General features: G+C 50.3%; 4 protein-coding genes across 6 annotated transcripts; 2 read left to right on the top strand and 2 right to left on the bottom strand.

Annotated features, from left to right (window-relative positions):
* On the top strand, window positions 502-1,817 carry LOC8067022 (nuclear transcription factor Y subunit C-6). The gene has a single exon (XM_002445904.2). It carries the CDS (start codon window positions 606-608, stop codon window positions 1,209-1,211), a length of 606 nt encoding a protein of 201 aa, XP_002445949.1. The 5' UTR covers window positions 502-605; the 3' UTR covers window positions 1,212-1,817.
* LOC8055223 lies at window positions 3,431-4,710 on the bottom strand. Its single transcript, XM_002444776.2, has 2 exons — window positions 3,751-4,710; window positions 3,431-3,535 (listed from the first exon to the last, which is right to left on the bottom strand). Exon 1 carries the CDS (start codon window positions 4,486-4,488, stop codon window positions 3,775-3,777), a length of 714 nt encoding a protein of 237 aa, XP_002444821.1. The 5' UTR covers window positions 4,489-4,710; the 3' UTR covers window positions 3,431-3,535; window positions 3,751-3,774.
* Window positions 5,186-6,730, top strand: LOC8067021 (protein RAFTIN 1B). Its single transcript, XM_002445903.2, has 3 exons — window positions 5,186-5,278; window positions 5,390-5,501; window positions 5,609-6,730. Exons 1-3 carry the CDS (start codon window positions 5,231-5,233, stop codon window positions 6,481-6,483), a joined length of 1,035 nt encoding a protein of 344 aa, XP_002445948.1. The 5' UTR covers window positions 5,186-5,230; the 3' UTR covers window positions 6,484-6,730.
* LOC8055222 (transmembrane 9 superfamily member 12) lies at window positions 8,445-12,031 on the bottom strand. Of its 3 annotated transcripts, none has more exons than XM_021465120.1 (3): window positions 11,806-12,031; window positions 11,409-11,456; window positions 8,445-10,870 (listed from the first exon to the last, which is right to left on the bottom strand). In XM_021465120.1, the coding sequence occupies exons 1-3, from the start codon at window positions 12,014-12,016 to the stop codon at window positions 8,835-8,837; spliced, it is 2,295 nt and encodes a 764-aa protein (XP_021320795.1). In that variant the 5' UTR covers window positions 12,017-12,031; the 3' UTR covers window positions 8,445-8,834. The 3 variants fall into 3 exon arrangements, with proteins under 3 accessions (XP_021320795.1, XP_021320796.1, XP_002444820.2); XM_021465121.1 differs by lacking the exon at window positions 11,806-12,031 and adding an exon at window positions 11,541-11,559; XM_002444775.2 differs by lacking the exon at window positions 11,409-11,456.

Here is a 23,751-nt window from a genome sequence, read left to right as displayed (position 1 = left end):
AGTTTGGAAAATATAAAAGCTCTTATCAAACAAAAAGTCTTCAATTAGAATTCCTATTCAAATTACTCAAATCAAAGAAATCTATTTAGATTAGGATTAGGGTTCCTAGCTATATTTTATATATATAAACCAGGATTTAAATTAGGATTCTTATTCTTATTCAGTCTATTTGTCCTAACTATACATCGAGTCATATAATTTTAGATGAAATATAGATATAGAAATATGCATATGCACCGTCAATCATAACTTGTCCTATAATTTATATATTTCTCCCTTAAGGCATTGTTTGGCGTAGCTTAGCTTTACTAGTGAAGTTTTTTTTGGAAAGAGTACTTGAAAAAAGCACAATAGAAACTGTTGTGAGATGTGTTAAACAGACCGTAAATATGTTCAATGTAACTTATATATGATTTCTCACTTACTGTAACTATCATTTTATTGAGCAAATAGAAAATTAGGACTAACTCAAGTTAAAGTTCTCGGTCAACTCCCAGCACTAACAACATGCCATTTCTAACGGCGCAAAGGTCTCTCCTTTCCTTTCTCCCCTCGCTGTTCCTCCCCCAACCCAATCCGATCACTGTCTCCGGAACACCCTAGCAATGGAGCCCAAATCCACCACCCCTCCCCCGCCTCCGGTCATGGGCGCGCCCGTCGCGTACCCTCCGCCCCCCGGCGCCGCGTACCCCGCCGGGCCGTACGCGCACGCGCCGGCAGCCGCGCTGTACCCTCCTCCCCCGCCGCCGCCGGCTCCCCCAACCTCGCAGCAGGGCGCCGCGGCGGCGCAGCAGCTGCAGCTCTTCTGGGCGGAGCAGTACCGCGAGATCGAGGCCACCACCGACTTCAAGAACCACAACCTGCCGCTGGCCCGCATCAAGAAGATCATGAAGGCCGACGAGGACGTGCGCATGATCGCCGCCGAGGCGCCCGTCGTCTTCGCCCGCGCCTGCGAGATGTTCATCCTCGAGCTCACCCACCGCGGCTGGGCGCACGCCGAGGAGAACAAGCGCCGCACCCTGCAGAAGTCCGACATCGCCGCCGCCGTCGCGCGCACCGAGGTCTTCGACTTCCTCGTCGACATCGTGCCGCGGGACGAGGCCAAGGAAGCCGACTCCGCCGCCGCCATGGGACCAGCCGGGATCCCGCACCCCGCCGCCGGCCTGCCCGCCACCGACCCCATGGGCTACTACTACGTCCAGCCGCAGTAACGAATTTGGCTTCGCTTCCATGGAGCCTCTGCGGTTTTTATTTAGTAAATTAATTTAATTACTACTGAGACTGCCCTGTTGTTACCCATGTTCTCCTGTTGCCACCCAATAACTCTAAGATGGCGTGATGATGATCATCTGATGTGCCCCCCTTTGAGTAACAAGTGATTCCATTTCACATTTCATTTCTGATGATCTGAGAGAGATGACTGCTCGTAATTAAGAGGGAGGCTGTGTGATGCTGATGGTTCATGCCATGCTTAACAGATAAGGTTGCCTGTCGTAATTATTAATCATTGTGCTAGTACTGTTACCTTGTCCAAACTCCCAACTGCCGTGAAATTACTCATGTTCTTGTTACTTTGTCTTGAACCTATATTTGTGTAGTGTCATGCTTTTTCTTTAGATTTTTGTAGTAGGATAGAAAAGCAATTATTTTCCAATTGTAATGCAGTGGGGGCTTTATGTAATCTCAAGCTTGTTAGTAGCACACATATTTGATTAGTTTCCAATTTCTCTGTATTATTCAGTCATTTGTTTTTTTCCCCCATGTCGTATAATCATGTTCCTCCTTGGAATAATTTCAGGGACCTTATGTTTGCTAAATTTCCAGAATATGAATGTGTTTCCTGATTCATCTTGGAATAGATTCAGGCCAGCGTATTTTGCCGAATTTCCAGATTATGGATGTATATCCTGTTTCTCGTTGGAATAGTTTGAGGCCACTGCTGTGATAGCTACGCAATGGAAAGTTTTTACTACTCCCTCCGTTCTAAATTATAAGTCATTCTAAAAATCTTGAAGAGTTAAAGTATTTTTAAGTTTGACAAAAAATATAGAGAGAAATATAAAGATTTATGTTATAAAATAAGTACACTAAAAATATAACTAACAAAGAATTTAATGATACTTGGTTGGTACTAAAAATATTATTATTTTGCTATATAAATTTGGTCAAATTTGAAAAAATTTGACTCTCCACGATTCTTGAAATAACTTATAGTTTGGGAGGGAGGGAGTACCTTGCAGTGCTCGTTGCATCCAGCCAAATGATAAATCGGCAGATAAGCCCCGTTGGCTTTGCAGCTTCGTACGCTATTGAGGGTATCCTCCGTTCAGGCTTTGCTTTAGTCTTGTTTATAGTTTCCAGAAAATCGAAGATTTTATATCACATCGAATCTTATGGCACATGTATAGAACATTAAATATAGACTAAAACAAAACTAGTTACACAATTTGTCTGTCATTTGTGAGACGAATCTTTTAAGCCTAGTTAGTTCATGATTGGACAATATTTATCAAATATAAACGAAAATGTTATAGTAACCGAAACCAAAAAAAATTACCAACTGAACAAGGTCTTTTTTAAAAAAAATCTCTGTTATAGCGAATCTTACGACATATGCATTGCGAGACAAATCTTTTAAGCCTAATTAATTTATAGTTGGACAATAATTATCAAATATAAAGGAAATAGTTGTCACGTCATCGTTATTTAGCCTTGCAGCGAGTATTCACATCAACGCAGCCTTCACAGACCTGCTAGTGGTTGTGTTCAGAAAAAAGAGAAGCACATCCGGTGATGGTTATGTGCACAAAAGAAGGGATACATCATGAATCGGCATTGCAGGGGGCATGTCGGCTGCTGCATGGCCGACTGGGCGGCCGGCAGGAAGGCAATCGGCGCCGACGGGCGTTGGCTGACGCGCATCGTTGTCCTATCGGCCGCTGAGCTTGCCGACAGGGTGCTATATATGTTGTCTGCTATTTTCTGCTGCTTTGCTGGAATGCTGGTTTGCAGCAAACCTGAATACACTGGAATCTGAAGGATGACAAAAATGTGCTGATGCCATTAAACTTCTGCATCTAAGAAAAGATCATAACCACATAAAGTTCAGGTCACTGGGGCATGTTCGTAATCAGCTCAGGGCTCGCAGAAAGATGACACCTGCACACACGGTCGTTTAACATAATGATCTTGAGCTGATTTTAGTCTATTGTCCAGGTTGTTACTCTAAGAGAGAAGTTGCGCACGGAATATCCCTTCGACTACGTATACAAGTTGCTGAAGCGCTAAGCAAAACTTGTCTTTCTGAAATTGCATAAATTTCTCATGCTACATAGGCTCAAACAAGAAATCCCAAAGGGTTTCCATTACAGAATATCAACTGAAGATCCAGCTATTGTAAAAACTACAAGAAAGAATGCGAATTTCTGCCATTTCAGAGGGTCTTGCCAAGGGAGCACAAGTAGTGTCTCTGTTCCCTGTGCGGCGAGCAGTCCCCATGTTTGGTTCTGCAGATCAGCTAAAGAAGCTGGCGACCCTGCAAAGCAAGCAAGAATAAAACTGCGTCAACAACAACATTCCAATCATGTACGTTTGGTTTCCAAATGTTTTCTACGACCAAATTGCAAGAAACCACAGCAAGGTGGGAAACATCGTGGAATTTCGTTAGAATTTCATGAAAACTTGACCCCGAAATAAGCCAAGAGCAAGGTGAAAAAACAACGAGAAATTGAGTTGTGATTCAGAACTCACCCAACGCTGTAGCCTCCATGCATCCTAGGTGCAGAGGATGAACTTGCCGGAGGGCAAGGCGGCGGCAGCGACGGCGAGGAGGCAGAGCGTGACGACGTTCTGCCGACACCATCGGAGCGGTGCCCACGCGCCCGCGCCCTCCACGCTGGCGCACTTGGCCCTCGTCACCCCGTACTGCGGCTCCTTGGACAGGTCGAACGCGGCGCCCTTCAAGCGGAGCTCCTGCACGGCCCGCGCGAGCGCGCGCGCGTCGCCGCGGTCCCGGCGCAGCCGCGCCGCGGCGCGCCAGTAGGCGCACACCCGGAGCTGAACGGCCGCGGCGAGCGCGAGCGACGCCGCCAGGGATAGGGATGACGGCGCCCACCACCTCCTGCACGCGGGGGACGGGGAAGGGGAAGGGGAAGCGGCGGAGGCGGCCACGGACGCGGCGAAGAGGAGCGCGAGGGAGAGGCCGTGGAAGGCGAGGAAGGCCGCGCAGAGGTAGAATGCGTCCCGGCGCGCCGCGTCCATGCGCGCCTCCAGCGCGCACGCGCGGCGGCCCAGGCGGTCCTCCTCCCGCTGCCACAGCTTGAGCAGCAGCAGATGCCCCGCGCTCGCCGCGATCTCCCCGAGCGGGTGGCCCTCGCCCGCCGCCGTCGACTTGTCAAGAAAGGCCTCATCGCCTCCGGACGCTTCGCCGCCGTCGACGGCGACCGGGATCTCCACGACGTGGGCCTCGTTCTTGGCCGGCTCCGCCATGGCGAAGGTCGGTTCTTGGTCGGGACCGGACTGGGGGAGGAAACAGGGGAAGTGACAATCTCTCAGGGAAAGATCCGAGTTGATGTGAGATGGAAGTCCGGAAGGTGACGCGCAGATGGAAAGGCGAGAGTGGAAGCACGGTGATCGATCTGCCTGCCGGCCGCCGTGGGTTGGGCGCGGCGCGGCTTAAGGCAGAGGGGATGATAGCGCGGCTGCGTCCAACGGTCGGGTGGGCGAGCGCTTTTGGGAGAGGACGCAACGGTCACATCTTGGGTGGGCTTTGTAGTGTTTTCGTGGGCCACAAAAGGCCCATAGACCTTAATGGCTGCTGTGTTGTGGGTGATATTGGGCCCCAAAGTCATAGACCGCAGGCCCAATTGTCCGGGAGATCGGGAGCGGCGTCACCACTATCCGATGCGGTAGGCGTGTGCGGACAACGCCGGCGACGAGCTGAGCCGACGACGCGATACGGCGGGCACCGCCGACGTCACGCCAGAGATTATATTCCTTGGGGTCTCGACCGCATCGCTCGTCACACCGGGCGTGTCGTATCTCTTCCGTTACCTTTCGCCGTCGCCCCCGGCCAGGCCGGTTGACACCACCGCTGCTGGCTTCTGCGAGCACTCCATTTCCATGGCGCTCGACGGCATGTCGGCATCTATAAGTATCCGCCTTCCGGGTCAGCTTGTTTGCACACGAGAATTCCACGGACACGTACGTGGATTGCTTCTGTCTCCCAGACATGGCGCACTTCGCCTCCGCCGTCCTCCTCGCCGCTGCCCTGCTCATGGTAAAGATCGATGAAACAACCCGCTGGTCAGTGCACGTAAGGTAGAGGAAGACGCATTCACGAATTTCTCCATGCCTCTCCCCTCCCTCCCCCTGGGGTTCACTGGTGCAGGCAGGACGGCTGACGCATGCGGAGCCATCGACGACGGCCGAGGAGGTGTTCTGGCGCGCAGTCCTGCCGGGCTCCGCCGTGCCGGACGCCGTCCTCCAGCTCCTACGCCAAGGTCGGTTCTCCTCTCCCGGCCCTTTGCTGGTTCTATATCTTGGAGTATGTACGGTTTGATCAGGGAGCAATGCACGTATGCACGCACATCACCTACGACGCGCTCAGCGAGCCAAGGGATAGCGGCCAGCGCCGGCAAGAAAAAAGACGACGACGACGACAAGCCGCTCCCGTTCAAAGGCTACTCCTTCAGCGGATACGACGACGGGCCGACGACGACGGCGCGAGGCGGTGGGGCGGCCACGGTCACGCCAACGCCGACGCCGACGGCGAGGGCCCCGACGTCGGTGTTCTTCCACGAGGAGGCGGTGCGCGTGGGCGAGCGGCTGTCGATCCACTTCCGGGCCGCGGCGCCAGCCGCGCTGGGTCTCCTGCCGCGCGGCGTCGCGGACTCCATCCCGTTCACGACGGCGGCGCTTCCGGCCGTCCTCGCGCTCCTGGGCGTCCCACCGGGCTCGTCCAGGGCCGCCGCCATGGCGGAGACGCTGCGCACCTGCGAGCGGACCCTGCCCGCCGGGGACACCGAGGCCAGGTTCTGCGCCACGTCGCTGGAGGCCCTGGTGGAGCGCGCGGTGGCGGCGCTGGGCACGCGCGACGTCCGGGCGGTCACCTCAGCGCTGCCCCGCGCGGGTCTGCCGCCGCAGGTGTACGCCGTCCGCGCCGTGCGGCGCGTCGTCGTCGGTGGCGACGGCGGCGGCGGCGCCAGCAGCTTCGTGGCGTGCCACGACGAGGCGTACCCGTACACCGTGTACCTATGCCACGGCACGGGGCCGGCCAGGGCGTACCTCGTGGAGATGGAGGGCACCCGCGGCGGCGGCGCCGTCACCGTGGCCTTCATCTGCCACACCGACACGTCCCGGTGGAACCCGGAGCACGTGTCGTTCAAGGTCCTCGGCACCAAGCCCGGCGGCGCGCCCGTCTGCCACCTGATGCCGTACGGCCACATCATCTGGGCCAAGAACGTGAAGCCCTCGCCGGCGTGAGGAGCCATTAGTATTCATTCCGCTGGAGAATGAAGATGAAGTATTCTGTGTTGTGTTGTGTCCAGGGCTTGATTGACCGTCTGATCTGCTCTTGTTTGTGCGCGTCCAGTCCTGTGGTGTGCTGTGCCTGGTCACTAGACCAGCGTGAGCGTCTGCAATAAAATAAAATGGGCTGCTTTTGTGCACTTGTGCTACGTACTTGAACATACTACTCTATTGTGAAATCATGCAAACTTTCATGCATTTTCTTCAAGTTGGTAGCTCCGTGTTTCTTGGAGGGCATTTGGATGAAATGGTGACCTGTCTGAACAAATGACTAGTGGCACCTGATGTTCATTTGGTTAACGGTACCTTTCTGAACAAATGACTAGTGGCATTTGGTTAACGGTTTCTTGTGTGCCCAGTAGCCGCTTCTTCTCAAGACATATATAATTTTTTTCACATTATACTCTAAACTCTAAGTTTTACCTGGTACTGTATGTCACTATGGTCCTTTGTTTTATTAGATGTACATTTAAGTTTACAGGAATTGTTTGGAACCGTCGCTGTATGATATCTCTCGTCCATTGTTTTTGTACCTTGTTTTCTGTTATGCTTGGAGCCATATAGCGATAATACAGGATTGTTTGGGAATACTAAAATAGATTTCAATTTAAACACATGGACTGCTTGTCTGCTTCAGCAAAGTATGTGCTCTTCAGGTAGGTAGAAATTCATATTACCACAATAATGTTGTCCAAAGAAAAGCCAACACAAATTTTCTAAAGCAGATGTAAGCATGTACTGAAAGCCTATTTATATTATATATTCACTGTGCAGATCTACTCATGCAGAGTCCAATAAAATTAGATTTTTTAAAAAAAATTGTAATTTATTATAATTTTTCAAAGATTCAACTAAAATAAATAAAAATATAAAAAGACAAAACCGCCCTCAAAACTGCTCCAGAGATAAAAAAAAATACATGGTTTGAAAAGTTAAGAAATGTGATTTATCGAGTTTTAAAGTTCAGAGAAATTTAGAGAGGAAAAGTGGACTTTCACATAAGTTGGAGAAGGAAAAGTAAACTTTTTCTTTGCCGTTTTCAATTTTAGGCTGTCGTCCAATCTGTTCACTTTGTTAACAAGCTATGGTTGAAAATATTATTTATTAATTTATATAAAAGAAAAATATACTAAATAGTTGACAAATTCGGCAGCCGAACGAAGTGGCAGATTCGGTGGATAAGCAGTGTTTGTGTTCCGGCCCGTGCACCCCTCAACTCGATTTGGTCTGGATTGAATTGGGCCGACAAAGACAAGCACAGGACCATTGACCACCGACTTGGTTGGGTAGGCCTCCACTCCACTACAGGCTACAGCCCAGCCCACTTGGATCTTGGAGTGTATGTGTGTCGCTCACAACGGCAGTGGCAGATCGCCAGATCAATCCACACGACTTTCCCATTGTCGTCGTCAAAGTGCATGAAGAGCAGACATGTCACGATCCTGCTGTGCATGTATACACGAAGCTCAAAGAACAGAGCAGGATTCAGGGAGCATGGAAACATCCTTTGGATCAACAAAAACGGCGGCGCCTGTCCTTTAAGGCATGACGCAGCTCTTTGTGCATCAAATCTTAACTCAAGATGATAAAAGGAACACGATCTTCATTTCTGATTGTTCAGCCTGAGGAATTCAAAGATTGTAAGACGATGCTGCACATTGGAAGGTTTTCATCACTGGATGCCTCCAGGTTCAGTTTTACCTAAGTAGTTCTAGCTGTGGCTGCTTCGACGGTTCCTTCATAGGCAGCTTTTAAGCTCAGGTGGACGGATTATAGACCCACTTCAGAGCAGCCTATCAACTAATAACACAGTTCAAGCCTTAATTTGTGCACAGATCTGGCTATACATCTCAGAGCCCCTTAACTGGTCACAGCAGGCAATGATTCAAGGTACATCCAAATCCAAACAAGAAAAATGGGATTACAACGGATGATCCAGTGTAGCAAAGATAGCAATTTAGCATTAAGTGGTCATGTCAGTCTGAAGAAAGATAGAAATACTAAGCAATTTTCACTAACTGACTACAGCCTGTAGCAAGCATGTCATTTTCACTCCATTACAATTTGCTCAACACACACAGTAGTAAAGCTACTATCGTTGTTACTAAACCCTGACAAAGCCAGGCTGTAGTATCTAGATCAAATGGAGCACTTACAACTCAGAGCAATTGGAACTGGAAACAGATACAGCACTCCAACTTGGAACTAAACACGTCTCTAGTTACCCAAAATCACCTCAGCTCGCAAACTACGCATCTCAGGTACGCACAGCTGTGAACGAATCTGTCTGAAGACCTTGGAATGCATCAATCAATCTTTACGGATGAGAAGAGGTAGTGCACGAAGGCGAATGACGTCAAGAAGCCAATGGTTCCGGTTGCCAGCATGATTGCAAATGCCATGAGGAATGAGTAGCCAACATAAAGCATTGCAGAGACAGGTCCGCTCAGGCTTCTGAGGTCAAAGACCAAGTAGTTGATGGAGTAGAGGAACACGTAGAGAGCAACAGAACCAGATGCGAAGAAAGCCTTCCACCACCACCTCCAGTCCTCCACGCAGAGATTCATGTACGTTAGTACAACAGACACCTCAGCACAGACAGCAACAAGCAGCAGCAGGACAATCAGCAGGAAACCAAAGACATAGTAGAACCGTCCAAGCCAGATGCTCGATAGAATGAAGAAGAGCTCAATAAACAGGGTCCCAAATGGCAGCGTTCCTGCACCAAGGACAAGAAGCCACGATGGATACTTCCGTGCAGGGATCTCCCTGGGGATCTGATTGGTCCGAACAGGGAATTCAATTTTCTCCGCTCTTGTACCAAGAAACCCACCAAGAAGGGTTAATGGCACAGAAACGCAGAACCATAGAGCCAGGAGGGTGAAAAATAGTGAGATAGGTAAAGCCCCCGTGCTCTCGCTTTTCCACAACACAAAGTTTAGGACAGTAAGGACCGTAAACATGACACCAGGGAAAAAGCAGGCAGTCAACCAAGACACTGATCTCCAACCTTCAGATGTGCCCTTAATAGTCCGCCAAAACCGAACACTGACATACCCACTTGCGATGCCAAGGAAAAGATATAGAACAATCATCCCAGTAAGAAGCATTCCTCTTGAGGCTGGAGACATGAACCCAAGTGTGGCAAAAACGATAGTTACGACTGCCATGCCCAAAATCTGAACCCCATCACCAATCATTATGCATAACAGCTTGGCACAAGTTGGCTCTCTGAATACATCTCCAACAACAAGCTTCCAACCAGATAGTTCCTCATTCATCTGAGCTTGCGCTTCCTTGTCGAGCTCTTCATACCTAGTCAGGTCCCTCCTGACAGTTCTGAGGAATATAACAAAGACAATTCCAGCCAAGAACAAGATCACCATGAGGGAGTTCATTATAGAGAACCAGTGGACCTTGGCGCCAGCCTCCATCTTCAGATAGGCATCCCACCTAGATGGCCACCTGATGTCGCTCTTGACAAACTCAACATCATAAGTGAATGTAATTCTCTCCTGTTGCCTGATCACTTGAGACTTCTTAAGCTCCACAGGGCAGTCCACCGGGTCAATGTTGTCGTACATATTAAGCTTATTGAAATCCTCAGCATTACGCTTCACACTGCAAGGCACAACCTGAAATCCAACAATCTGATACCCAGACATCCCATTCTTGTCTGTCTCTGAGATGACAGCAGATCCTTCTTCTCCAGTGCCAATGATTTCCACTTTTCCGCCCTTGTACTCATGGACCAAGACCTTAAACTTCAAATGGTTGATGATATAATCATCCGAGATACCGGCAGGAGAGTAACCAACAGGAAAGCCAGTCCACTGTACCATGACACCATTCTGCTCAGTGAAACGCATGACGGGCAGATTGTCCAGCATCATGTTAACCTGGTAAAGATCGCGGGTCCGCTGCTTAAGGAGCTTCGCATCATTCTCATTAAGCCCTTTTGTGGTGCAGAGGAAGACAGACTCATTAACATTCACACGGAACCGGTAGGGCGAGTTGTCAATCTGGTCACCCATCAGAAGCTCACCCAGATTCTCAGCACTCTTCTTGATGCCCCCCTGGGGACGGCAGTAGGGCAGGCTGTAGTAGTTGAAAGGCATCTCCGTCTCGATGGACGTGAGAGAGTTGACCTTGGCGAATATCAACTCGCCTTGGGAGTATGTGTGCATGTAGCTGCCAGGCAAGTAGAACGCATCGCCCGGTGAGACGACAACCAGTAGCGACGCGACCCACAACAGCGGAGCCATAAAGCAGGGACTGTGCAGCGCCCGAGACATCTTCTGAAGCAAAAAGTGCCCAGCACCTAGAACATGGGTGAGGAAACCTGTAGCCAAACAAGAACTTAGGTTACGTTTATATAAGAGGGCAGCAAGAATCTACAATAAATCATGACTCCATAAGCACCATATTTTGGACAGGAACAGATTGAATTGTATGCTGCAGGAGTGCAAGTGCAGAAACCTAGATCCTTAAAAAAAAATTCCTAGAGCAATGTGCTGTAAATCCCTCTGCTCTCACAGTTGAGAGTTGAGACCACTCACACTTGCTTGCATTGCTAAAATTGGACTGCCACTATAAATCATAGCACCAAACTAGCAGGGATATTTCTGTGTGCAAGAATAACGCGGACTCTCTTACCCAAACAGGCATACACAATTAGGCACACTTATGAGGATACCCAACAGGCATACACAATTAGGTACGCATATGAGGAGCAAAAGCATCCTACAGAAACCTGTAATAATCTAACAAATTAGTTATGCACTACCAAGCCTCTAATCAAGCAGGAAATTAGTTAGTCATCATTCCTAACTCGGCAAACTCGCACAGAAACTGGAAGCACCAAGCAAGCAAAGCCTCACCTGTAGTGAGTAGAGAGCTTAATTCGTGAGAAGCCATCACCCCAGAATCTGAAATAAGGCATCCTTAGAATTCACCTCACAAACTTGGCCATCTATTCCAAACACTACGAACTACGACGCACTGTACAGTACCCGGTGAACTCGGCAAAGCCTGAAACGTCTCTACAGCACGGTGCCCGCGAGAAATCCCAAGCACTCCACCGTGACAAATACGTGGTGGTGCCAACTAATCTAACCTGGGGATGGAGGATCTGCCCCGAGGAGGCCAGAGATCTACAGAGCAAGCAACCGGGCGAGAACCAAATTAAACCGCGAGGCCGCAGCGGATGGTAGAGAGGAGGGAGAGGGAGGGGAGAGACCTTCTAGAACGTAGTGCTCGAGGGGAGGAGGAACGTACCTGGAGGTGGTGGCGACCGGCGAAGCGAGGGGGAGAAGGGCGCGGCGGGCGCCGGTGGGGAAGACGAAAGAGGAGAGCAGCCGCGGCAGGGGATGGATGCGTTGGGGTGGGACCGGTGGCGCATCCCAAATCTTTTTTCGTGCGTGTCGAAATCTACAAGAGATCTGGGGCGTTCGAGATGTGCGCGGTACTGTACTACTAGGCTGGCCATGGCTCGTAAAAATCCAGGGTCAAAAGCACGGCGTGTCACGCCCTTTTCACGCGCCAATGCGTTGGAAAGGGAAAGAGAGACGCACCACGTTTAGCTATACTGGGCCGAGTAGAGTAACGAGCAAGTGCCGGAGCAAAAAAAATCTTTGGAAAGCCTATGTTCCGAAATGGCCAGACGCACCACAAAACAAGTCGCCAAGCGAATGGGCTCAATCTGTCAAAGTGGCTTGGAGCTGCATAGAGAGATGGTGCTATTCTCTGCCACGCGGCCATAGCACTATAAACGATGCGAACGTGCGATGCACGCGGTGGTGTGTTTCACTTCACTTCACCGCAGACATGTCACGCAGAGGAACGGCTTTCTGCGGGGTGTGGTTGCATTTCTCGACAAAAAAATGGGCGGATGAGGAGATCCCGATCCCGCAACTAGGGCCCAAATCAAAGGAGCCCGCTCACAGTCCACAGGCCCCCAAGTTTTGCGATGACCGCTGGGACGAGCTAAGAAGGCCTGCTTTTCTCAGGCCCATCACAACAAACGGCCCACATCAGAGTCTGAAGACAGTAGTAGCTCGTGCAAAGCTGCAGGCAACGTCACAGTTGCATGCACATTGTTGAACTGAACCTCCACCGATCCATCAGTCCAGTATCACTACTTGTAGTCTGGTTCTAGACATGAAAAGGGCGCAGCAAAGCAAAGGCTTTGTTTAATTCCTTCTAAAAGCTAAAAACTTTTTAAGATTTTTCGTCAAATTACGGCACATATATGTAACATTAAATATAAACAAAAAATAACTAATTATACAATTTGTCTATAATTTGTGAGACGAATATTTAAGACTAGTTAGTTCATAATTAGACCATTACGTACCAGACGGGTAGTGGTGACCCGTACCCGGACACGGGTAGGAAAATGCTTCCATACCCGCACGCGACGGGTAACCCGTACCCGATAACATACCCGAGAATCATATTTCAATATTAAACATTAACATAAAAAAATAAATCATTTCAAGGCTCCAGCAAATTGCAAACTAATATTTATATAATGACATCAAATTCATATACTCTGAGGGTTTATTTAGGTTTGGACCAAATTTATAAGCTATATAGGTAAAATGACAAGGATGGCATGTTACTTTGGCGGTGCTTTTTACCTGCGGATAGGCGGATATTGGTAGTATACATCCACACCTGTACCTGCCATATCCGATGGGTATAAGTTTTTATCCAATAACGTATCCATAGATAGAAAATTCATCACATATCTGTCTTTTTATCGAGTAAAACCCGTCATATACTCAGATTTTAGATACCCGTTGCCATTTTAAATTGTCACATCCAAACAAAAGTGCTACATTACCTCTAAATGTTTTCACAATAGAACTAAACAAGACCAAATCAAACCGAAGCGGAGCAGACGGTATCGGCTGTCCCGTACCTGTTCTTTTCACAATAGAACTAAACAAGACCAAATCAAACGGAAGTGGAGCAGACGGTATCGGCTGTTCCGTACCCGTTCTTCGCAAAGCGGCTCGGATACTATGACATTGTTTAGTTGTAAACAAAATTGCTAAATAAATATGATATCACTTTTGTTTATATTTAAAAAATATTATTTAATCATGAACTAGTTAGACTTAAGAGATTTATCACACCTATTATAGATAAATTGTAAAATTAATTATTTTTTTAATTTATATTTAATGTTTTATACATGTGTAGTAAGATTTAATGTAACAAATTGTAAAATTAATTATTTTTTAATTTATATTGAATGTTTTATACATGTGTAGTAACAAAGGATTTAGAAAAATTTGTAAGGAAATAACCGAGGCCTATAGCAGCAGCTACATACACACGGGGCCCATTTGCTCCGTGGAAGTGACCACGTCAACAGTGCCGTGCCATCCATGTCTGCCCGCTCGATCGCATTCATAGTACTACTTGCCGACGACGCCGCGTAGCACGCGAGCGAACGATGGACACGAGACGAGTACTAGTAGCTATAGCTAGGCAGGCGGGGCCGCGTGCACGTTCCGGTCCGGCGCGGCGGCAGCGGTAGACGCAGCGTGGGCGCATTTATTACTCCGCCGGCCGGCCACGGCCCACGGGCGGAGCGGTGCGGAGCGGCACGCTTGCGCCGCATGTGTGCGCCATTCCTCCTTCCCTGGAGGAGCTGGGCCGGGCCTGCCACCGCCACCTGTGGCCGTGGCCGTGGCCTGTGCCGGCCGTGCGTATTCATCCTGCTTCTATGACCCCAACTGCACGTAATAAATGCCTCTACATTCCTTCCTCCTGCTTCTATGATGAATGCGACGGCGAGGGCGAGCAGCCGCTACTAGTTAGCCGGAGAGGAGCCCGGACCCGGCCGGGCTTCCACTTCCACGCCTTGATGGCTGGCTGGCTAGTATGCAATGCAATGTATCCCAGCGAATTTACCTTTTGCACGGGTGACGGGGCTACTCAGCTTTCAATTTGGCCGCCAGCACAAAGACGCGCACAGTGATCAGAGTTAAACGCGCTGCTGCACTGGTACTATTGTCATCTCTGGACGCTGCAGCTGCCGGCGGAGGCTAGCGGCGCTACAGAAGAATCTCCAGCCCTCGGCCGCTCGATCGCCCATGAACATGATGAGGCCATCCATCAGGCATCACCCAAACCTTGCCAGGCGCGCCGAGCCGAGAGCAGCTAGCAGCAGAGCGGACGTGACCAGACAGCCTCGGCGGCATGGGTAGCGGTGCATCCATGCATGCATGCGTCGTTTTGGACCGGCCGGTACCGGTATGTGACGCGACTGGCCATCAGCCGCGTCTCGCTGAGTACTCTACACAGTACAGGTGGTGGTGGTGCAGCCTAGCTTGAGAGGTTGAGCCTTGCGTCCCGTCTGCGCGGCGCCCGGCCGGCCGGCGTAGTACTAGCACCAACGGTTTCTGCTTGCTCGTCTCATGAAAACTGATGAAGACGACGCACCCGCGAGTGACTGACGGATGTGTCCTAGTACTCTGGACTGGTTGCTCTCGACACAGCTCTGCCGCGTCCACCTTGCCGGTAAACATTTATCAGGGCAGAGATCTGTTGTCAAAGGAGTACAGTTACCTACTAGTAGCTAGCTAATGGTCCAACCGATTGCAAACGACAGGAGCACTAGTAAAACAGTTGCGTTTTTTCCCCCCCAATTTTCATCAAACAAAACATAGTAAATACTTACTGCTTCTTCAGTAGGAGTACGTACACAACAACACTACTGCGCTACGGTCTACGGAAGTACTACAGTATAGTAATCCCTAGCGTAGCATCAGCAAAAGTATACTCCCGGGTCCCGGCCGGCCAGCAGCATTAATGGCGAGGGGTTGTGCCGGAGAGCCCGCACCTGCACCGTACCGGCCGACCGCCCCCACATGGCAATGCAAGGCCATATACACGGTACCACAACATACCATACCAGTTATTACCAGATATCACCCCCATGCATTGGCATGTGTTGGCCTCTTCTTGTGTTGGCATCAACCATATCAATGGCGCCGACCGAGCCGAGACGCCTGCATTGCATTGCATTGCATTGCATGTGGTGATGGTGACCCCACGTTGCAGGAGAGGAGAGGAGAGGAGAGGAACCTGTTGGCAGTCGACGACAGTACAGTACGCCACAGTTCTCGTTGCCGCGCGCGCTGGTCCTCCGAGATCCGTATCTCTAGGACTAGGAGGGGTGGTGGTGCGGACCGTGCCGTGGTGGCCTGCATGCATGGTGGTGGGTCTTCATTCGCGCGCCCCGGCTCATGCATCCCCACAACCACAAGGTAAAGCTAGGTCGCCCGGCAGTGCCTGCGTGCAGCTGCGGCAGAGCATGGTTCGTTAATTAATCGTTACAGAGATTTCGTTCCTATTGTTCCCGCCGCGCCAAACCGCCTAGTAGTACGGCTCTCCAATCCAGCCTGCATCATGCCACCTACGACCATGTCGCTCGTGAGTCGTGAGCATGCAGCCCATCCCTCACCAATTACGAGGCCATCATCATCATACAGTAAGCCAGAGGCAGGCAGCTAGCCGCTGGCCGCCGGGCCGGCGCCCACCGTGCGCGTGCCGGCCAAACCACTACTACTACTACTGGAAAGAAATTACGAGGTAATCATGGCGCTGCCCCCGCCCCTGCTGCATGGTGGGGGGACTCTGCTCACTGGACGACGAGCACGCGGGCGCGTCTTTTTTACGGCCAGCCCACCACCACCACTAGCTAGGCAACCGCTCGAATTTTACACCAGCGGCAGCCGGCACGCGGGGAGGCGGGCGCACCGGCGCGCGCCCTTTCTGGCAGCGGGGAGCTGGCGGCAAAAGAGCATCACGAAGGCCTCGAGGGCCGCGCCGTCTTGCGTTGCATTTGCATCCCCGAGCGGTGAGCACCAGCCACCAGGCAAGTGCCAAGCCAAGCCAAGCGGAGGCGTCGCCAAGTTGCCCTGTTGGGCACAGCACGGACATCGTCCGCCCGGTTCCCCTTGCCGCTTGCCTCTCTGCGTGCGGAGAGTGAGCAGTCGAGCTGTGCTTCCTGCTGCCGCTACTCTGTTCTCTGCTGCTGCTGTTGTTGTAGACCTCAGGTCAGGCAATTGCAAAAGCAAAGGGCTAGCGTGGGTGTTGTACTAGACCGAACCAATGAACGATACTGTGTGCCTGCGTCGGTGTAGGTGACAGAAACGCGACGCTGCTGCCATGCATCAGGTCAGTTGCAGCCAGGGTACTGTGACCGGGGTACACGACACTACGACAGCGGGGTTGGTCCCGTACGCGCTGGCGCCCGACTGTGGACACGAGAGCTCTTATGTGTGTGTGTGTGTGTGTGTGTGCAGGAAACGGAATGAGCCATCGATCGGTCCGTCGATCCATGGAGCACCCTGACCAAAGCGCACACCGGAACCAACGCGCCACGGCGATGCCATTGCCAATGGACCTGCCGCTGCCGCTGACGCTGCGACACGGGCACCGCCCACCGGCGAGGCTCGCGCGCCGAACCGTCCGTGCAGCTCTGCAGGTTGTGAGCGTTCAAGACAGGCGGAAACGGCGCGCGTGTATGTATGTATGTATGTATGTATGTATGTATGTATGTATGTATGTATGTATGTATGTATGTATGTATGGCACTACAACTCTGAGTATTTGCAGTCCACACAATCACAGCCACGAACGAAAGAACCTCCCAATGCAAGCTGCTGCTGCCTCGGCGCGTGTTTACAGTTCTCGGTTGGGAATCACGAGGCCATCCAGCTACGGACGCTGATTAGTCAGTAGTAACTGACCTGGACCGTGCATGCGTCGTGGGGTAACCACCGGGGTAAGGGCAGAGCAGAGTTCCTTTGGTGCTATGCGCGTGTCTTTTACAACGACACCGTGCCAGCAGAAAGATGCAATGCAATGCATTGTTGGCTTGCTGCTGTGTCTCATCGGGGCCTTGTGGAGGTGGAGTGGAGTGGAGTGGAGTACAGGGGTGGGTTAAAAAGCAAGGCAACTGGAGGTGCGAGCCCAGTGCGGCTGTGCTGACCGGCTGACCCTCTGTTCCCGTCGTCCTTGCATTTGATGGCCATTTGGACTACTCCACATAGTATATACCAACAGGTCCACCTGGCCCAAATGTGTAATCAATCACAATGATGTCTTAGGTTTTCCTTTGCTTCCTGCTGCAAATACAGAGAGATTCGGCATGGTTCCCTGCTCATGTTCTGCCCACCTTTGCCGTTCGCTCACGGTGTGGAGTAGTCGTTGTGTTGTTACATGCACAGCTTTTGTATGCTGTTTTATTCTTCTTTTTTTTTCGTTTGAGGCACAAGTCGGTTAGCCGTGTGTGAAACTCTTTAATTGCAAAAGTTTACTTTTTACGGCATGTTTCAAATAAAAGGAAAAGAAAATAAGCGGAATAAAAATCGTATCAGAAATAAAGAACATAGGAGTAGAGCTAGAACAGAGGATAAGAAGGTACAAGAAACTAATAGGAAGATATGTTCAACTTAAACGCAGAAATTCGCAGTGGCACTTGCTCAAGTACAGGTGCCAGAACGCCATGGAATGGATATTTTTTTGTGCATATAAATTTTGTGGCCAGCGCCCAGCGGGGAACTCATTGCCTGTTCATCATCACATTTTCAGCGTGAACGCATCAGCTCTATCAGTGCCCTAGAAATACTGTGTATTCCCTTTTTTTTTATCAGGTTTCTCCGACCTCAAACATTCTTAACTTTGACCATCATTCTTTAAAGAAAAAACATATGAACTATATATTATGAAAATATTTCTAGTAGCTGTAGCAGTTCTGCTAGAGTTGCATTAAATCGGAGTTTATTTTAATGACCCTTGGAGGTGCACGGGCTTATAAATTGGAGTTTATTTAATACGCATGACTGGGAAAAGTAAATGCAATATGTACGTACAGTAGGTAAATGACGAGTGGGGGAGAAGATTTGGCAATCATCATGCACGCGCGTACGTGGACGTACGATCGGACGAGACCTGCAAAACCGATAATCTAGCTACGCACTGACACCACCTACCATGCATTGCGATTTGCGAAGTCGTTGGGAGGGAGTTTAGCACTACCGGCCGGCCGGCCGGCTGGCATCATGAATTCACGATGATTGCCGAAGCTTCTCATCATATATAGCTGGAGTAGCCACGTAGTAGTACGTACGTGCAGGGGGGCACGCCCACATCCCGGACCGGACCAACACAAATCAGCAAACCGGGCAGAGACCACATGACATGAAGACGAATCGGCGGCATGTAATCAATCACTGCAACTGCAAAGCATCCGGGTGGGCGCTACGAAATTATGTCGCCTCGCATCGCATCGCATCGCATCGCATCGCATCGCGATTGGACGGCGACACGAGGTCCCATCCACGTCCGTCGTCCTCCGTTACTCCGCACCGTTGGATCTGGACCTCCCGTCCCGCTGCACACGCCGCCGCGCCCGGTGCCTCATACTCAGAGGAGGCCCTTGTGTTGTTACTGTACTTACCACTGCGCGCGGGCGGGAGATAGAGACAAAACGGGCGGGGACGACGGGCGATGGACGTGAGAGCTAGCGCGCGGGCCGGTCGGGCTCGGCAGCTCTCGTGCCACCACCAGCCTTGAGCCATGCCCTGCCCTGCACTGCCGTGGATTCAATTCAATCCAATGCATGTACTGTATGGATGGATCGGAGACTAGAAAAGCGGCACGACACGGAAAAGTTGGTCCCTCCCACGATCCATCGGGTTTGTATCGACCTGGGGCAGGCATCTCTGGTTCCTGTTGCCGGCGGGCTCCATGCGGCTGCCACTCCTATATACGTGTCGATCACATTGCTTTATAGTACGTACAGTACCATGCAAAAATTGTCAAAGGATTACGACGGTGATCTCAGAGACTCGAGAGAGCTTGCTTGCTTGTTCACAATCAGACCGCCGGCCGAATCGAATCTGGGCGACCGCGCGCCGCCGTACCCCGGCCGGAGTACGTGCTGTGTGCTGTGGCTGCTGCACTGACCTCAACCACGCGCTCTTGTTTCCTTCATTCGTTTCGTTGCACCGTATCCAGAATCCCAAGAGGGCAGCCGGCCGGGCATGCATGCATTTTGTCGCGGTCCCGGACCCGGAGGCCGGCCGGCATGCAGGAACACAGGCACGGGAGAGATACGCCCTCGTGCCGTCGCCATCGTTGCCCGGACGGCGCTCTGGTTCAGCTCGCACGCCTTCATCGTTGCCTGCCTGCCTGCCTGCTTGGTGCTTGCATGCCCTCGATCGTCCAAACAGGTGATGCGGTTGGGGGCCGATATCATTTCGATTCTCGCAAGGCAGACAACTGCACTGCACTCGTCAACGGGAGGCGCTAGAGCAAGTATTATGGTGGACTGTAAGCTGGCTAAATGCTGATGTGGAGGAGAGAAGAGAGGAGAGAGAGAGGAGAAGCAGGCTGTAAGAGCAAGTATTATAGTGAGCTGTAAGCTGGCTAAATGCTGAGGTGGTGGAGTGAAGCGCCCCTGGTAAACCAGGAACTCAAATGTGATACAATACTAGTCCCAGGAGGCTAGTAACACATTTATTACATCAGATAAGTTTCAGCGCAGTAGTCTCGATAAGCGTGGACAATGAAGGCACGCTATAATAATAAGACACCAAAATACAACATATTCCATTTGCATGCACGTTGCATGCAAATGGACGGTGCCTAATCACCATGTCCTTGCATGCAGGTGCATGCAAATGGTCGGCATGCATGAGATATATATTCGTGTAGGTGCACTGCTATGTTTTCTCGCATGTAAGCTTGCTGGTACTTGCTATTATTTGTGCGCGAAAAATAAATATGGATGGATTAGATGGAGATACTATAGAGCTCAAATTATTTTATAGTTTCTGAAATATATTTTGAAAATAATTTTTAATGCGAGTGATTTTTGAATGCGAATTTTTGGGATGTTACATGGAGAGAAGGGAGGAGAGAGAGGTGAAGCAGGCTGTAAGCTTACAGCCAGCTTAGGCACAGGAACCAAGAAACTTTGTGAGAGAGATAAGTGGGCCATGTATTAATAGTGAATAGCTAACTATTGTATGGGTGGGCTGGGAGAAGTCTGCAAGGTTCCTTACAGCCAGCCGATGACCTGTATTATTAAACTTGCTCTAAGCTTACAGCCAGCTTAGACACAAAAACCAAGAAACTTTGTGAGAGAGATAAGTGGGCTATATATTAATAGTGAATAGCTAACTATTGTATGGGTTGGCTGCAAGAAGGCAGTAAAGAACCTTACAGCCAGCAATTGCACTGTATTATTAAACTTGCTCTTAGGGCGTCCGCAATGGTATTCAATTGCTAGCTATTTGATCTCTAGGAAGAATGTTATTGGCTCTCAATGACAATTTGCAAATAGCTAGCTTAGAAAGTCACTAGCTATTAGGAAGTTACTAGCTATTGTGGAGAGTATTGTGAGAGAGTTATTTCTAGAAGATCGTGCTAGATTAGCTATTTATGAGTCGCTAGCTATTAGGAAGTCGCTAGCTATTTGATCTCTCTTCTCGATAGCCAATGAGAGTGCTACTTTTTTATTATTTTTATACATCATCTCGCTAGCTATTTGTAAATTGCTATTGAGAGCCAATAAAATTTCTTCTAGCTAGCTATTTGATAACCATTGCGGATGACCTTACGGTACCTGCTGGGAATGACGCCAGTGTCCGTCTGCACGCTACTAGTACGAGCTACTACGTGTACTAGGCTACTAGCAGTAGCTACCTAGTACTCCTAGCTAGGAATTGGCGTTGGGCGATAACTACAGAACAAGAGGCTAGATAGGCTCGACGATCACAGGCGCACCAGCATTTGTATGTGTATCTTTGCCATGTGTGTGCCTCTGCGGCCGGAAATGGATGCGCGCATCTGGTGGACATGCATGTGGTGCTCGCGCCGCGCCACCGATCGTGCACCGCCGCGCCCGACCGGTGGCAAGGCCAACAACATGTGATGCGATGCGCGGGGGGGCAGGCGGTGCAGCTAGCCGTGCAGTAGTCAGGCTCACGCACGTCGTTCTGCACTGCAGCATGCATGTTCACTTGTGCAGGTCCGAGGAGGTCTGGAGGCCACGTTCCTCCGTCCCTCCATCTCCAGTGCTGGGTGTGCCTCGTGCCTTATTTTAGTTCGCGAAAATTTTGAGGTTTGGTTTCTGTAGTTTTTTTTATTTTTATTTAATAATTGTTATTTAATCATAAATTAAATAAGTTTAAAAGATTCATCTTGTAAATTATAAATAAATTGTGTAATTGGTTATTTTTTCTATTTATATTTATTGTTTTATATATGGCACGTAAGATTTAATGTGATGAGAAATTTTTAAAAAAAATTGAGAAATAAACAGGGCCTCCCTCTCCGTCAGTCACTACAGCTACCCACCGCCACGTCCATGCCACTGTGTCCAGTCTGCCACGCCACGTCGTCGTCGTCTGGACTCTCGAGTGGTAACAGTGTCACGTACGACACCAACAACAGCTCGTGCCTCGGGCTGTGCTACGCACTGTGGCAACAAGCGTCCACACCGGGCATGTCTATCACCGTGTACAGCAACTACGTACCAGAATACTACTCCTACGTACTACGTACACGCGTGACTTGGTCGGCGTCGCACTCGCACCATTGTTTTTTCATGTCGTGCAGTGCAGGTGCAGGGAAGGTATCGGCAGCGTCGTGTGGTCACGCTGGGAACCGGAAGGAAGGCGATGGAAGAGGCCGGCCAGTGAAAACGCTGTAGCATCTGTATCGACCTGCTCTGCTGGGCTGCTGCTGTGTGTGCAAGAAGGTCAGGGTCAGCAGCGGCGACTGGCTCGCTGCTCGGCCTTTTTGCAGCCCCGATGCGATGCGGCCGTGCAGTGGCATGATTCCTGGAATGTTGCGGAGCGAGCCTAGCCATGGACCGGACGGACGGCGCCGAAAGCCCTGCCCTGCCTGCCTCTTCTTGGGCATTGCTGCCCAGCTCGACTTCCACCGGGTGGGTGGGTGCGCCGCGTCCATGGGCGATGCCGTTGGCAGGCAGACACGACGTCGTAGCCAGCCACTACAACCACATCGAGCATTATTGCCGGTGGACGGACATGTTCCGTGAGCAGTGTCCATGGAATGGAAGAGATGAAGGCAGGCAAGCACGGGTGGTGGCTAGGGAGGCGAGCCACGGAAGGAGGCGTCGACCGCCTGCTCGCTCGCTGCAACGCGCTAACGATTCTTGGGTGCTGCTGGGGTGCCTGTCACGGCGGCGCGCACCGTTGCCTCCCGGCGGCGTTTCCATGCATGCCGAACCGACCACCAGGCAGAGTTTGGGATGCATGGTGCGTCGTTGCCGGTCCAACTGACGATCAGCGAGCGAGGGGGAGATGGAGGTGGTCGTGCGTGCCATGCCCTGATCCTGGTGGTGATCCTTCTTTGACGACGACCAAATGATGGTGTCCCCGTACTACGTTTGGGCTTTTCTCCAACCCATCCATCCACTGCATGCCGCCGCGCGTTTTGTTTCCTTTTTGCTTGGACGGTGGTTGGACTTGGACCTCCCTCTCCCTTCCCCTCTCGGGCTCCTGTGTGTCGCCTCCAGTTTCAGCAAAAAGGCCAGGTGGTTGCTACTACAGTACTACATGCACGGGACGACGGGGAGCAACACCTTTCTGCTGCTTGGCGATATGCGGGTTAAAGATATGCCTGCTTGCTACTGTTCCCTGTCCCGTTCTTGCCAACCTTTTTTTTTTTCATTCATTTCAAAATAAAAAAGGTTTTTTTTTTCCCTTCTTCTTCTTTTTGGCCCTACACTGCACATACGTTCTTTTTTGTTATTATTTCCTCATTCAGCCTTTATTTGTTCCTCATAGAAGAAAGGCAATACGAGTATACCTTGTACATAGCCCTTTTTTATGATAAATTACTCAATGGTTTTTTTATAAATCCATTTCAGGATCAGGTGAGTGGATGGTACAGTGTGGATATTAATGCGTTGTACACGTGCCCAGGGTTGGCTCTAGGATTTTAAGGGTCCTTGGATAAGAAGATGGCAAGGGCACATTAAATATTTTTTTAATATAACGATTAAATTATGTTTAGTTCGTAATAAAAGACAACGATACTACACAAAAATATTTATGTATAGTATTTCTTTGTGATTCTATGAACTATTCTTGTTGAACTAGCATATTTATATGTGGCCACGAGTCTTTGTGATTCTATGAACTAGCATATATTATTTATACG

The sequence above is a fragment of the Sorghum bicolor genome, chromosome 7 (assembly GCF_000003195.3).
Source record: "Sorghum bicolor cultivar BTx623 chromosome 7, Sorghum_bicolor_NCBIv3, whole genome shotgun sequence".
Classification (NCBI taxonomy): domain Eukaryota; kingdom Viridiplantae; phylum Streptophyta; class Magnoliopsida; order Poales; family Poaceae; genus Sorghum; species Sorghum bicolor.
The sequence above is the reverse complement of the archived record's forward strand: the minus strand, read 5'-3'. Positions and strand labels throughout refer to the sequence as shown.